At 36.2% G+C, this 15,114-nt stretch overlaps 1 protein-coding gene across 1 annotated transcript in view; it reads left to right on the forward strand.

Annotated features, from left to right (window-relative positions):
* DNAH8 (dynein axonemal heavy chain 8) overlaps positions 1-15,114 on the forward strand; it is a 118,876-nt gene that overhangs the window by 23,205 nt on the left and 80,557 nt on the right. Inside the window, exons 20-28 of the mRNA XM_053938593.1 lie at positions 594-710; positions 3,212-3,331; positions 4,078-4,207; positions 4,923-5,038; positions 5,969-6,075; positions 7,022-7,082; positions 8,551-8,746; positions 10,328-10,518; positions 12,194-12,320. Coding sequence (XP_053794568.1) covers positions 594-710; positions 3,212-3,331; positions 4,078-4,207; positions 4,923-5,038; positions 5,969-6,075; positions 7,022-7,082; positions 8,551-8,746; positions 10,328-10,518; positions 12,194-12,320 — 1,165 coding nt within the window. The remainder of the gene's footprint in view (positions 1-593; positions 711-3,211; positions 3,332-4,077; positions 4,208-4,922; positions 5,039-5,968; positions 6,076-7,021; positions 7,083-8,550; positions 8,747-10,327; positions 10,519-12,193; positions 12,321-15,114) is intronic.

Genomic DNA, 15,114 nt, shown 5'->3' on the forward strand with positions numbered 1-15,114 from the left:
TGCTTTACAGTCAAATAATCTTAGTGCCTATGAGATAGAAGACCAGTAGAACAAAAAATCTGGTCTTTGAGGTCTATCTATCTCCACAAATCTCTGGCTTTAACACAGAAATTTGCTCAGAAGGAATGATTAACTTTGTAAATAGAGTCTCTTCACTGGTGTAGAATGCTACAATATGATGTTTCATGGTGCACTAAAGGTATGGTTTTATTGGAGATGCAGAATATGTATCCCACAAGCCATTTTGTTTTGCCAGACATTTACAAGCATACGTATGTGAATGTTCTAAGTATCTCTCCCCATTTTGGTTGTAAGTAGTCACACCAAAAGGTTGCAGAGTTTGTGTAAGTTTGTGTAATTACAAAGTTGGACAGAAGTGTGAGAAACGAAAAACCTGAGGCTGTAGTAAGCGCTACCCTCCCCTTTCTATTGCGTAAATTTCTTTGGCCTTTTTTGTTGGAAACTTGTAGCCTTCCTTGCACACCACTCTGTTTTATAAGCAATGTTAATGAATATAATAATAATAGAACTTGTTTTAATTGTTTTCTCTCTTTTTTTTTTTTTAATCTATGACATTATATCTTTATGCTTAGATGGAAGGTGTGTTGAGGCAAGGTCTTACCATGTTGACTTGGTCATCTGTCACGCTGGAAACTTTCTTTCAAGAAGCTGATCAAGTTCTGCATGTATATAGACAGCTTTTGAGAAGGGTAAGCATTTGCTCACTATATAAATAAAACCAATACCTTACAGAAATTGTTTCTAGGATGTTATTTTTCATATTCAAACATAATCTGTACTTATTTTTGTACCATACATACAAATTTTATTGCTTTTTAAAATAGGTTCCTTTTCTTGGAGTAGGGATATACTCAATTATTCTCTCCTATTACTCCCATCATATATTTGATTTTTTACTTCTGTCCTTAAAAGAGAATCTATTTACACTTCTTGTCTTCAGATTCTGGGGCTTTCACTCTGATTTTCAGAGTCAATGCCTGTTTTTGAGTGCTTGCCCATGACTGCAGCTGCATGAAAGATACTTCCATGTAAAAACTGTTGAGTGGAGAACTTTGGAACGTTACCTCTATTCATAGCAGGCATGTTGTTAAACTGTGTCCTCTTTGTGCAGCCCATAAAATAATGAAGGAGAATGTGCTTTTTTCCTCACAGTTCTCTGCATGGTGCTCTGTTCTCTTTTACTCTCTTGGTATTTGTCACATAATTGCTGAATTCATTTGATTCCATATTTAATATCTACATAAGTAATCTGGATGATGGGATCAAGTGTACCCTGACAAAGTTTGCCGATGACACCAAGCTAAATGGGAAAGTGGAGAGCCACCCGACAGGAAGACCTGAATAGACATGAAGAGTGGACTAGAAAGAACCTTACAAAGTTCAACAAGGACCAATGTAAGATCTTGCAACTGGGCCAACATAATCCAGGAATGCAGCATGGGCTGAGATCTACCTGATCTGGGCATCCTTGTGAACACTGTGCTGCTCCAGCAAGGAAAGTCAGCAGGATGTTGGGTTGCATTAATCAGCAGTGATAACAAATCACCATCCTCTCCTACTTGGTGCTGGTGAGGCCAAACCTGGAACTGTATTCAGTTTTGGTCTCTGCTATACAGAAGACATTTGGAGAGGGCTCAGGGAAGGGCCACAACACAACACAATGATCAAAGGACTGAGAAGCCTGACAAATGAGGAAAGGTTGAGAGAAATGTTTTTTTTCAACCTTGAGTAAAGAAGGCTTAGGGGAGACCTTATCATCATGGTGTAATATTTGAAGATTGGCTGCAAAGAAGATGGAAACTCCCTTTTTACAACAGTTTACGTAGAAAAGATGGGGAGTAATGGGTATAAGTTGGTTGTGGAGAATTTCCAATTTGACACAAGAAGAAAATTTTTTGCAATGAGAGCAGTGAGCCACTGAAATAATCTCCCATTGGAAGTGGTGGATTCCCCAGTGTCGGACAATTTTGAAACTCAGCTGGACAGGGTGCTGGGCCATCTTGTGTAGGCTGTGCTTTTGCCAAGAAAGATTGGACCAGATGATCCTTGAAGTTCTCTTTCAACTTGGTATACTATGATTCTATGTTTTAACATGCTTGAGGATCATTATTGGCTTGGTTTTTCGCAAGACTTTAGCTTGACAGTCAGATTGCCCTTTGGCTTGATGATTAAACTGTGTGACTATTATCTCTTCTATCAATATTGTAAATTGTGTTTCCTTTGATAGGAGATTGTTAGTCACTAGTCAGTGTATCTAGTTCTTTTTATGTGTGGCAGAAAATCATAATTATGATCAATGCTCTGTTTGCCACTGAAACCCAAAGCTGGAAAAAGGTTGTCTTTGTCAGAGATGAACAATTTTGTAAGCCTGAGTATGTCTAAAATAACCACGTTTTTACTTAAAAACACTATTTTCCTTAAATATTTAGGTTGTATACATTTTTTAACTTCTCCCTCCCATATAAATTAAAAAAGTTAACCTTGGTTAGACTCTTGATTTCTGTGAATGGGGTGTTATTGTCAAATAGGAAAAAAGTTATGTGAAATGGAAGCATGAGGTATATTGTGAAAAACAAGATGGAATATCATAGATGCAGACTATGTCAGATAAAAGATTAAAAGATGGACAGAAGTCTCTTTTACTTGTATTCTGCCATGGTGAAAAACAATTCAGTGTAGTTTACTAGGTACTAATAATGCTGCAATTTAGAATCAAAAACACAGCAAAAACTGTGTTGACTAAAAGAAGGAGAAGGACTGAAGATTAACCCATAAGCAATTTACAGTAGACCCCCCCACTTGCCTTGCTGCTAGACTTGTGGTCAGTAAGATCATGAATAAAAATCCAATTATATTGGTGTAACTTCTTCTATTACTCTGTTTTGTTTAATCTAGAAGCAGTGTACCTTGCATGACAGGAATGATCTAGGGTGTGACTTTTTGTTACTGCCTGTCTGCCTAAAACTACAGTTAAACCAACCAGGATTCTTTGGGAGTCTGTCTAGTCACTGTAAATAACCCTTAAGTTAGCATAACTCTTGTTATTATTCACTTGGAGAATTTTCTACTCTGTAACATTTTTGCATTTATTTTTCTGCAAAACATTTTTTACCTGTTAGAGCTCTCTAAAATGCAATACATTATGCTTTAAAGATAAATGCATGGTATTAATGTGGTTTTCTCTTTTTAGGTTACTATTATAAGTGACGTGCGGATTGGTTCAATATTAAAAGAAATATCAAGTACTTCTTTAGTTAGCTTACCAGTAGATGGTCCTATCAAAATAGAGGATCTGTTAACTGACAATGAGGTGTGTGCCACTTTACATCTTTCAACTTGAATTCTAGAGCATATTAGAAAAAATATCTTAGTAAATGAAAATAAAACTAAAAAATTCTCTATGTGGAAATACAGAACTTTATTTGTAATTAAATTATTTTGGTTAAAATATTTTATATGAAGATACATTGGTTCTTTGGTATTTGAGATACTTTAGCTGTAGTATTTAGTAAATAATCTTTTTTAAGTGCTTTGTACTTAGGTGAGATTTTTTGTGCATGAAGGACCTCAGAGATATATAGCCTTTCTTCCCCCCTATTTTTTCCAAATTGTTGTTTTTAAGGAGAAGGCAAAAAATACTTTCCAACAAGTATATTTGAAAATCTGAAAGTTTTCTTATTCCAAAATAGGCTAAAAATATATTAATTATCAAATCAGTGCAAGTAAATAAAATCATTAAGGACAGTTGAAACAGTATTTGGGTAATTTCAGATTCAGAGTGTGATCTTTCTTCAATATTCAGGATTTTTTTTAAGCACATGAAAGTACCATTACATTTAAAAATGGGGCTTTTTTAGGCATTAAAAATATAGTGATAATGTAACAGAAGGTTTTATAAACATGCAAGTGTATATTAATAAATATATATGTTTTATTGAAATAGTTTTGGTCTGATTAATACAACATTCAGGGAAATGTTTTGAATCTCCATGAAGAAAAACAGCAATAAGGTTATCAGTGATACTAAGACAATGCATTGATATTTTTATTTAACAGGATTATACTAAAGAATGTTCCGAATTATTGAACATCAAAAGCATGCACATTGAAGATGCTGTTCAAGATCTAATAGATCTATTTGAAAAGAATTATGAATTTCCATCTCTTAAACCCTCAGAATTACAAGGTAGTTAAATCCAGTGTTCCACTCTTCTCAGCTCTGTTAGCTGTTTGGTACTGTCCCTCTGTTTTTAATTTTCTTGCCACAGTAGAATTATGTGCTTTGCTGGCTGGTCAGTTTAAATTAGTATAGTCAACTGCTGGCACTTCCCACTTCCCACTGAGCTGGTTCCCACTTCTCTGGAATGGCTTACAAAGATTTTAGAAGATCCTGTGTTGTTACAAGAGTTTGTATTTGGAGGAAAAAAATGTTTTAAGGAAAAATTTATTTTGATGCTTAATCAGTAATGGAGCTCTTTTCTTTCACGGGATTTTTTCCTTCTGGGTTCAGGTTTCTCCAGCTATAGAGGCATAGGCAGGGTCAATACTCTAGGTGGTTCAATAGAATGCAAACAGAAAAAGATGACACAAAGATACTTTTCTGTCTTTTGTTAAATTCTTTATGCTTATTTTGATTTTTTGGCCATTTTCACTGATACATTCATGTGTGCCTGTCCATTTTTAGTAACAGCTTGGTAGTTCACCCTGTTTGTTAAGCTAAGGCTTATAGGCTGGACTCTAAACCACATTCCTGGTGTGAAAAAGTGCCATGAAATAAAGCAAATTTTTGGTGATCCAGGTGTTACTAAAATAAAAGTCAATATTGTTTTGCCTCTAATTAGTGGACCACATGCTTTAAAGCAGAATATATATGCAATTACATGTTTTTTTTTAATTTACAGGAAAAGAAAAACATATAGCATTTGATAGTAAAGAAAAGGAGAAAGAAAAAACTCCTGCTGAAGGATCTCAAAGTGAAGATGGCAAGGGCAACGATAAAGAAGAAGAGTTTAAAAAGGTGTTTTGTGAAAATAAGGAAATTATTTTTAGGGCAATTGGATTAGTAAACAGTATCTTGGGTTTTGGTAGCTGCATATCTATGTTACAGAAAGACATCACATGGACAGTATCAATTGTAGTGTACAAATGATGAAATAGCTTACCTAAAAAGTGCATTTAAGATGGATTTTAGTTTTCACAAGTATATTGCATGTTATTCCAATTATCACCTTTATTAAACAAATTCTTGACATGAGTGGTAAGTGTAAAAACTGGAGACAATAATGTGCCTAAGCCATAACACAGATTTTTCTTCTTGGGTAGACAGGATCTTTCATCCTTTCTATCCTTCTCTTCCAACTTCATCCACAAAGATGATATTTTTACTTTTTCCATGAAGAATGCAATTTCTTCATGTTCAGCAGAGAAGGAAAGTAGAAGTAAAGAACAAGGACTCTCAAACTAGCAAGTACAAATGCAATAATTCTACAAGGTTGCATTGTTTTTTAATAGTGATAATTTCATGTTGCCGTATTTTCAGATTCTTAATCTCGTTGCATTTTACTGTATTTGTCTCTTTTTCAAAAATGCTACATGTGCACCAATATTCTTGAATAATTTGTGGTTTAGGTTTGAGGCTTGGTTTTGTGTTTATTCTTTTCTTAATGTGGAGAGCTTTTCTGAAGGAGTGTATTTCAAACAGATTTCAGTATTCTGTATCTGAATAAGACAAGCTATTTCTTCACATACTGTATTCTCTTTTCCATGCAGCTTTTACTTATTTACTTAGTTAAAACCCCCCAACTTTTCACTTTGTGTTTTTCATGTAGCTTACAGCATAAATTCCTTCTGACAAAATCTATTAGGTTTGTCTTACAACATTTTTGCAATAATTTTCAGGTTCCTATGTGAACACGGTGCTAAATAATGTATGGTTTATTTATTACAGAACTGTAAAGACTTAATTGCTTATTTCAGTCGCCGGCTGCTAATCAGCCTTCAGAAAGCAACCCGACTGTCTTTGGATCGTATTAAAAGAAGAATAAGTGTTCCAATGTAAGTTGAAAATGAAGGATTCCCTCAATATGAATTCCCGCTTTATGAATTCTTCATGATAATGGCAACATCCATACAAAATCAGTCTCCTATATTCAGTATGGTTTCTATAGATTCTTCTCTGCTTGAACAGGCATACAGTTCAGAGACAGAATTGTTTCAGTGTAATATATTGTATATTGAAAAGCCTATTTGGAATTCTATTAAGATAATTTATTTCAAGCAAGTGAAGTTTATAATGTTTTGTCATTAATGTTTGTTAAAGTCTGAATTACTTTTTTCTTTTTCTAAGGACATTTTTCATAAAAAATGTATTGAAATTCTTATCAAAGCAAATAGGAATTTTTTTGTTGTTTCCTTGATATTTGTCTACTGTATCATATTGTTGAGTCTTCCCTTATTTGGTCACTATATGATACCACACCACTTAAAATTTTATTTTTTGCCATGTTTTCAGGTTTTAATTTTAGTTTTGAATAGGTTAACATCATGTTTTTTATAATTTTGCACTAGCTTGTCATTTTTGAAACTTTTTTCCCATTATGTTGAATACTTACTTAAAATATAATGGAACAATTTTGCTCTTAATAGGTTGTTGCACGTAATGATCAGTGAGACCTTCTTATGCCCTATTCAAAGCACAGGCAGATTTCCATCATTCTGAACCAGAGAGATTAAAATCCAGAATCAGAAAATACTCTGGATTAAAAATTCTGAAAGCAATGGCTGGATCCAATCTAACCTTTGTCAGAATGGTGGAGCTCTAGCTATTTTCTTTATCCTTTAAGCAAGAAACTTCTGTAAGTTTTGGAAATAGTACATAGCTTCATGTGAAATTCTCCATATGGGTTTGGTCAGAAAATGTAGCTCAAAATTATATTTCTCAGATAAACTAAGGAGGTTTTGTGGTGAGGTGTTTATGATACATGTCAAAATAATTTTACAGCAAATATGAGGACATCACTCCTTTTATAAAAGCAGAAGTGCACCTTGATAGTCGCGATCTGGTAAGTTTTATGTGATACAGGTACACTAAGGTACACTGTCTTAGAGTTATCTCTGCATTTGCCCAAGTGCAGGGTGTGGGCACATTTCCACTGAACCAGCATCTGCTCCAAAGGAGAGCAGTTGCTCACATCTTTCGATGTGCTGAGAGCACTGATGAAATGTGCTTGCAGTCCCAGTGCCCTGGCCTCTGTCTCAGTGCTGCTTGCAGAACCTTGCTGTTTAACCTTCTGTGGCTTAGCAATTACATTGCGATCTGTCCATTCATGCTCTTTGCAGAGTGATTACAGTTCTCCTGACATGTAGTAGTTGCATCACTGCAACTGGTTCTTCATCTTGCTTTATTATTAGTATCAATATTGGTATTATTAAACTCTTTCTTGTGTAATCTAAATCCTTTTGTTGAATTTCAATAATGAGCATTATCTTTGCTCGGTTTGGCTTTAGTCACCTAAATACAAAGTTAGATGACCAGAATGAGGAACACTGAACAAAAATAGAAGATTCAAAATCAGAAAAAGGAGTTGTGGATTTCTATGTACAGAGGGAAAAAGGCAGCTCAATTGCAAAGAAGTAAAGCATTAGATTGTTTTCCTTTTGTAGAATAAGATAACTATGTGTCAGCAATATATTTTTTTTATTTTATGAGAGAAGGTTACAAATTTTCTCAAATGTCTTATAAAGATGAATGGGCTTATATTGAAATTACAATGAAAAAAAGGTTCTGCTCTTAGGTGATATTCCTTTGACGTTGAACTGGTGTTCATATCACCATTCTGTTATTCATTCACACTGTGTGTGTGTGTACACATGATATGTAAGTTCTGTCAAAGTGTACAATGTTTACCTTGTTGATATTTGTAGAAGCATAAAGCACCAAGCTTTACCCACTGCAAAGGAAGTACATCTCTCTTTGCAGTCCTCAAATGCTTGGCTGATCCAGGGCAGTAATAAGTAATTCTGGAAAAAATACCACTTTGCTAATGCTAATAAGAGTTTGCAAGAGCCTTGCTTTTTATGTATGTGGCTGATCATACATCAGGCCTGAGAAGGGTGGGAAGCGGCGGTTGCACCATAGCATGCAATTTCTAATGCTTTGTGGTTCTAGAGTATAAAAAAACAAGGTTTGTGATGTATTCCCACATATTATATGAGAGTCATTATAAAAATGATGCTTAAAATGTTGTAAGAGTTTTTAAAATAGCTGTAAAAAAAGCCAGTAAATCTATTTGCTTATATACTTGGTTGCCATTTCACCCACACTATGAGTGCATAATTAGATGGTAGGTCAGCACAATGTGTTTGATCTTTTTAGAAGCAATTGTGAGCCAGACAACCTGCTAAAGTTATATTTTCCAGCTTCTCTTCTGGGGTAAACTCTGCAATTCACTATGAGTGGAGTAAAACTGAGGTCTCAAAAATGACAATCAGTTGCATTTATTTCAAAAATGTTTCAACTGTTTTAAATAGGTAATTGTTCCCAGTTTAGATGATATACAGAATGCCATCAATCGCATGATTCATTTAACACTGGAAGTAAATCGAGGAGTTGCTCAGTGGGGACAGAGGCATTTGCAAAAATCTATTTTAAAAACAGAACCAGGCACACAGCAAGCAGCTTCTGCGGGCTTTGGATCACAAGGAAAAAAAAACAAAAAAGGGGAAAGTAAGTGGTGTGTTTAGGTTTTGTTTTACTTTTTATTTTACTTTTTGCTTTAATAACTATGCCATATATAAATATTTGTGAATAAGCTCATTTTTCATCAGAGAAGCATACTGTGGATTATTTTACATTAATTTTGGTGGTTTATTTTGATTTAATTAGCTGTATTTTTCAGAACTATATAAGCTTTTCAGGCTTACATAAGTATTACAACTCTGAAAAACAATAAGAAAAAACTTTGAAAAATTCCTAGATTCTGAATATTTTACTTAAGGCAAAGTAAGCTGTTTGCCAATCTTTTTCCCTTCTTATTGTGGAATGTAGCCATAATGATATAGCTGAAACCATAAACCATTATTTTATACTAAATCTCATTGAAATATTGAAATACAGCAAGAGCCAGACTTCAGGAAAGATTTTAATTACTGGATGTATTCCTAGATTGGATTGGAAACACCCCAAATGTTTTTTCACGTGAATGAAAAATATTTGACTGGAGACAGACCTACATCCATTTTAGTCAAATACTTTATTTCTTAATATTATTTCCAAGTGTCTCTCCATACATTTTGCAAGCCACCATAAAAGCCTAAATACATTTTTACCATTGGGTTTTCTTAGCTGTTTGACACAGTGATATGCAATCCAGTTATATCTTTGTTATCATTCCTTTGAAAAGTCTCTAACGTCTTGGAAAGTTTTTCTTTCTGACAGTCCAGAGCTGTTACTTTATTCTTCTACTGACGTGTCCCATATGAGTCTCACCTCTTTTAATGGGCTTCAAGCAGGGTGGCAGGAGCTAATCCTCATCAGACACTCAGTCTTTTCTTCTGCTGTGTCAAAATACAGCATCAACAAATGACCATTTTATCACCTTTAACTAGACACCAGCAAGACCTGGGGGCGTATGTTAATATTGTATCAATGAGATTTTGTAGTACACTGGTAAGGATGGATGAATCTGAGCTGTTTCCAGTACGCAGACACCAGAAAAGGCCTTCAGAGTAAAAGAGAACTTGGAGCTGCCTCAAATTCCCTTCATTTAACAATATATGCTGTGGGAAGGGTGGATTTTTCTTCTTCCTTCACTGAAACCTGCTTCAAAATGCTCAGGGATTGTTATGAAAGAAGTAGCTCATCAGATCTGAAGAATATCAGTTTCTATATTGACCCTGATTGTCTCATAACTTAATCAAAGTGTTCAAGAATTTTACACTGCTTTAAGCAGTATATGCAATTTAAAAATTTAATTTTTAAAATCTTAAAAAAATTATTAAATTATGTGGAATGTTTATGAGGCCTTTGATGTTCTGCTTACAATGGGGGAAAGTGAAATTTGTGAATGAAGAAGACTATTTTCTTTCCATTTGAAAATGTTCATTTTAGACTGAATTTGCTGTAGCTGTATAGTGCCTGGCATGAGCTAGCAGCTGGTACTTCACATTAAGCCGTGTGACAGATGTTTGAAGGATACTCAGCCTTACTGAAGAGCATCATTGCTCAATTTGGTATGCATAGGTTTAGAAGAGAATTCTAATCAGACTGTCAACAGTTCATTGACTTATATATAATTTTATTTTACAGAAGGAGGTGATGAAGTTGTCAGAAAGCTAAAAAATTTTTATGCAGGTGTTGCAGAAAATGAAGCTATTACTAAAATAATTGTGATTCTTTCTTCTGCTGGGAATTCTCTAAAAGAAGGAGTTAGTGAAGTTCTGCAAGAGTTTGATAAATATAAGGTGTTGTGGACAGAAGATAAAGACACCAAATTTCAGGTCAGTTTAATCATTATCACTTACAGAACTATTCTTCATTAATCCTATCTTTTGAAATCAGAAAACACTGGGAAAAATCAAGGAAAAAAAAAGATGTAGAAAACACATTTACACCTGAAATTCTTTTATCTTTCTGTAGGAATGGTACTGTATCTGCTAATACAGATTAACAGGTTCCTTGTTCCTCCTTGTTCTTACAGGAGAAGTAACAGCATTTTATTTCTGCATAAATTTTTGTATTTTGGTTTGCCTTTTCCTGCTTCTATGCCATTCTAAATTCTGAAAACCTGGTAACTGCTTTATTTTGCTTGTGTAACTCTGGATTTTTGGCCACAAAAAACCAATCCAGTTTGGTATGAGGCATGTATCTATGCAAACACAGGTAGCACAGGGAATTAACAGGAGGAGTTAGAGACATACACATGCCTGCAAGGCTACTGGTATCACAGGGATATGGTGGGATCGCACCTATGAGTGGAGTGTTGGAATGGAGGGACACAGGCTTTTTAGGAAGGCTAAGCAGGGAAGACCAGGTCAGGATTAAAAGGAGGGCAGGGACAGATGACATTATAGTGGGGATCCTCTACAGACTGCCTGACCAGGAAGTCCAAGCAGATGAGACTTTCTGTAGACAGATAGGAGCATCCTCACACTCACAAGCCCCGATCCTCATGTGGGACTTCAACCACTCTGATATCTGCTGGAGGAGCAATACAGCAGGGCATAAGCAATTGAGAAGGTTCCTGGAATGTGTTGATGATACTTCTTTGACCAAGTAATTGAAGAGCCAATGAGAAGAGGTGCCATACTCTACCTTGTTCTCATCAACAAGGAGGAGCTGGGGGTGGGGAAGGTGAAGCTCAAGGGCAGTTTTATGCTGCAGTGACCATGAAATGGTAAAATTCAAGATGAGTTTATGTGGGTTAAAATCCCACCAATTCATAAGCAGGGCTGAAAATTTCCTGTTAGCCAAATTAAAATTTTAAGTCTAATGTAATTAATGTTACTAGCTTGATCTAGTTACTACTGAGGAATAGGCTACTGCTACAGTGAAAGCTTCAATAAAGAGGCAGTTAAGTTTCATACGCACATGTTTAATTTCTACATTCTTCCTTTTCCACTATGCTAACCCTTCCACTACCTGTCTGGGTACTCTTGGACTGAAGAGTAGAAGTGGGATAAAGCTTTCAGCATTTATTACTTGGCCATGCAGTGTAAGCATAATCAATACAGGTCTTAAGTAACATTGCTGAATTGCAGCTTTTCAAAATCACAAAATGTTTCTACGCTTGAGTTCTGCTCAGGGAACTATTTAGAAAATGTGTTTTATTGTGATTGTTTCCCACATAATTTGGCTTATGAGGTAGTCTTTTGGTAAGTGTGGGCATGTCTTTGATCTCTGTTTCATCACCTTTTTTCACAAAACAAGTAGGTCCTTAATATGTCTGGGTTACCTTTTTATCTGTTGAATTTGGTTGGAATTTCCCAACAAGGTTGAGTGTTAGTGACAGAGAAATTTATAAGCATTCATTTTATGATGCTGCAAGGCTACAGAAGGCTAAAAACAAGTATAATAATGGTATATTTTCAGCAATTACTGAATTACAGTTACAACATGTTTTACCAAAATTATGGAAAAGAACATTTGTTGATTGACATTTTAAACTACACACAGGAATTTTTTGCTACTGGTCCCTCCCTGTCTGAAATTAAAGAAGAAATAGTTCACTATGATACGTTTGAGCAAGAGATGAAAAATTTAAAACCCGTTATTCTTCTTGGTCCAATTGAATTGCACACAGGTATGACATTTTCTTATCTTAGTATGTATTGTAAAATAATGAGTAAAATAGTTGCACAATCACAGAAGATGCATAGTTTACAGCAACCCACCAGGATCATTGAGTCCAGCTCCTGGCCCTGCACAGCACCATCCCCAAGAATGACACCATGTGCCTGAGAGCATTGTCCAAACACTTAGTGAACTCTGTCAGGCTGGTGCTGTGACCACTTCCCTGGGGAGCCTGTTCCAGTGCCCAACCACCCTCTGGATGAAGGGTAGTACCTTTTTCTAGTATCCAACCTAAACCTCCCCTGACACAACTTCAGGCCATTCCTCTGTGTCCTGTCACTGGTTACTACAAAGAAGAGATCAGTGCCTGCCCCTCATTTCCCCTCATGAAGAAGGTGTAACTGCAATGAAGTCTCCCCTCAGTCTCCTCTTCTCCAAGCTGAAGAAGTGACCAAGTGACCTCAGCCACTCTTCATAAGGTTTCCCCTCAAGGCCCTTCATCATCTTCATTGCACTCCTTTGGATGCTCCCTAATAGTTTAGTATCTTTCTTATTTCGTGGTGATCAAAACTACACACAGGGCTCAAGGTGAGGCTGCCCCAGTACAGAGAAGAACAGGTCCCTCCCTTGCATTGCTGGTGATGCTGTGCCTGATGTTCTCAGGACATGCCCGCCCTCCTGGCTGCCAGGGCACTGCTGACTCATGTTCAGCTTGCTATCAACCAGGAGCCCCACGTTCCTTCCTGTGCCACTGCTTTCCAGCTTCTCATTCCCCAGTTTGTCCCTACATCCAGGATTTCCCCATTCCAGGTGCAGAATCCAGCACTTTCCCTTGTGGAACTACACATGGTTGGTGTGTAGTTGCCCAGCCCTCTGATTTGTCAAGGTCTCTCTGCAGGGCCTCTCTTATTTCAAGAGAGTCTGTGAACTTCCTTAGTATTCCTTCCAGTTCTATGTCCAAGTCATTTATGAAGGTGTTGAAGAGCATAAGGTCTAAAATGGAGCCTTGTGGAACCCCACTAGAGCCAGGTCCCCAGTCGGATGTCACCTCATTCACTACAACCCTTTGTGTCCAGCTTGTGAGCCAGTTGCTCACCCATCACATGATGTGTTTATCCAGCTGTGTGCTTTGTCCAGAAGGATACTGTGAGAGACAGGTTTATTCTTGTAAATATGAATATATATATATTGAAATAAATCTAGATATATTTCAGTATTAATACAAATCACTGAAGAGACCTCACCAACTGTCAGCCAGGGCTCGCTCAGATCCTTCTAAGACAGCTGTCATAAAAAATCCTCCATTCCCCTTGCCTTCTCTGCTTATAAATGTGGACACTAAGTTCTGTCATGAATGTGAAATTATGGAGGCTTTCCAAAGAGTTAATGAATGTGTGTTGACACTGATTTGATCATCCTTGGTACTCCTGTCTGACATCAGGTCAGCCAATGATTATAAAGAGCACTGGAAGCATAAAGCACCTTTGGTTCTGGTGAAAGACCAGCACTTAACAGCATTATTGCATTTTTCAGTGTTTGTTTCAGGTGGAGACATGGCTACTCAGTCATTCCCATGTTTAGTATGTTAGCTCTTAGAACATTATGTTCTGAATTAACCTGTTTATTCTGTGGCATTTGTGCCACAGCTGATTGTGCTAAGGATTCAAACGGCACTTATCCCTTTCACCTCACAGGTTATTACAAGGCTAACATATCTTCTCTGGTCCAACTGTCTGGTTGGTATCTAGTGACAAGTAGAAAATGTGCCCTGCTGCAAATATCAGTGTGGCTGCATTTCTAATGAGCAACCCTCTTCTTCTGACAGATTAGTTTGATCAGATTAAGAATAATCTGTAAAATTTGTCTTTCTTGCACATCAGAAAAGCAGAAGATACCTGCTTTGAAGACTGGAGTTAATTTCAGGATCTTGGTGGTGTGTTAAACCTATTTCTTTCAGTGAGCAAGCAAAAATGTCAGACTGCTGACTACACATCCTTATCCAGTTCCTGGATGCAGTTTCTTCTTAATGAGACCACTCTGGAAAACTCTGTCTATTATTGTGTGACCAAGAATAGTAAGAAAGAGTGTATCCAAAAGAATATAGATTTTGTTGATGGTCACCTGTGACCACTGCATCAAAGGGACCCGAGTCCTATAAGTTAGAGAACAAAGATGTTAAATGTCTTTTATGATCTGGGACAGCAGGTAGTTTCTTGGACCCAGTTAGATTTGGGAACTGATTTATTGTGATTTACAGATTTTAATTTCTGGAAGGGTGTGGTGATTTTCTTGAATTATCCCTGGGCTTCATGAATCATCTCTTTAATGTTAATAGACACATTATTAAAGGAGAATCTATATCTGCTGCAAAATTTGTTTTGTGAGCTGTTTTATGCTCTTAGTATATTTTGCGTTCTTTTGCTAGAGTACAAAATGCTGCCTAATAAAATCCTAATATTTTTCTGAATATCAATTTGAATTCTTGACTCTTCTGTCTCTTCAGTGTTGGTTTGTGATTATGTATTAAGTGCGTATGACATGAGGTGTCACCTTACAGTTTTAGCTGTGAACTATTCCAAGTCCAAATTTTGAAATCCCAAGATACCATTTCCTCAGTGGGTATAAAGCATTTAAATACCACTGATCTTAATACATCTGGTTAATGTATATCAAAGATATCCTCTGAAAATCCACATTAATAAGTAGGCATTTTGTTCTTTCTTCATCTTCTCTATGTGCTCCACTAGGTAAGCTTACCAATATGTTTTACAGATACCATAGTACCCAATAAAACAACAGAAATA

This window comes from Vidua chalybeata, chromosome 3, assembly GCF_026979565.1.
Source record: "Vidua chalybeata isolate OUT-0048 chromosome 3, bVidCha1 merged haplotype, whole genome shotgun sequence".
NCBI lineage: Eukaryota > Metazoa > Chordata > Aves > Passeriformes > Viduidae > Vidua > Vidua chalybeata.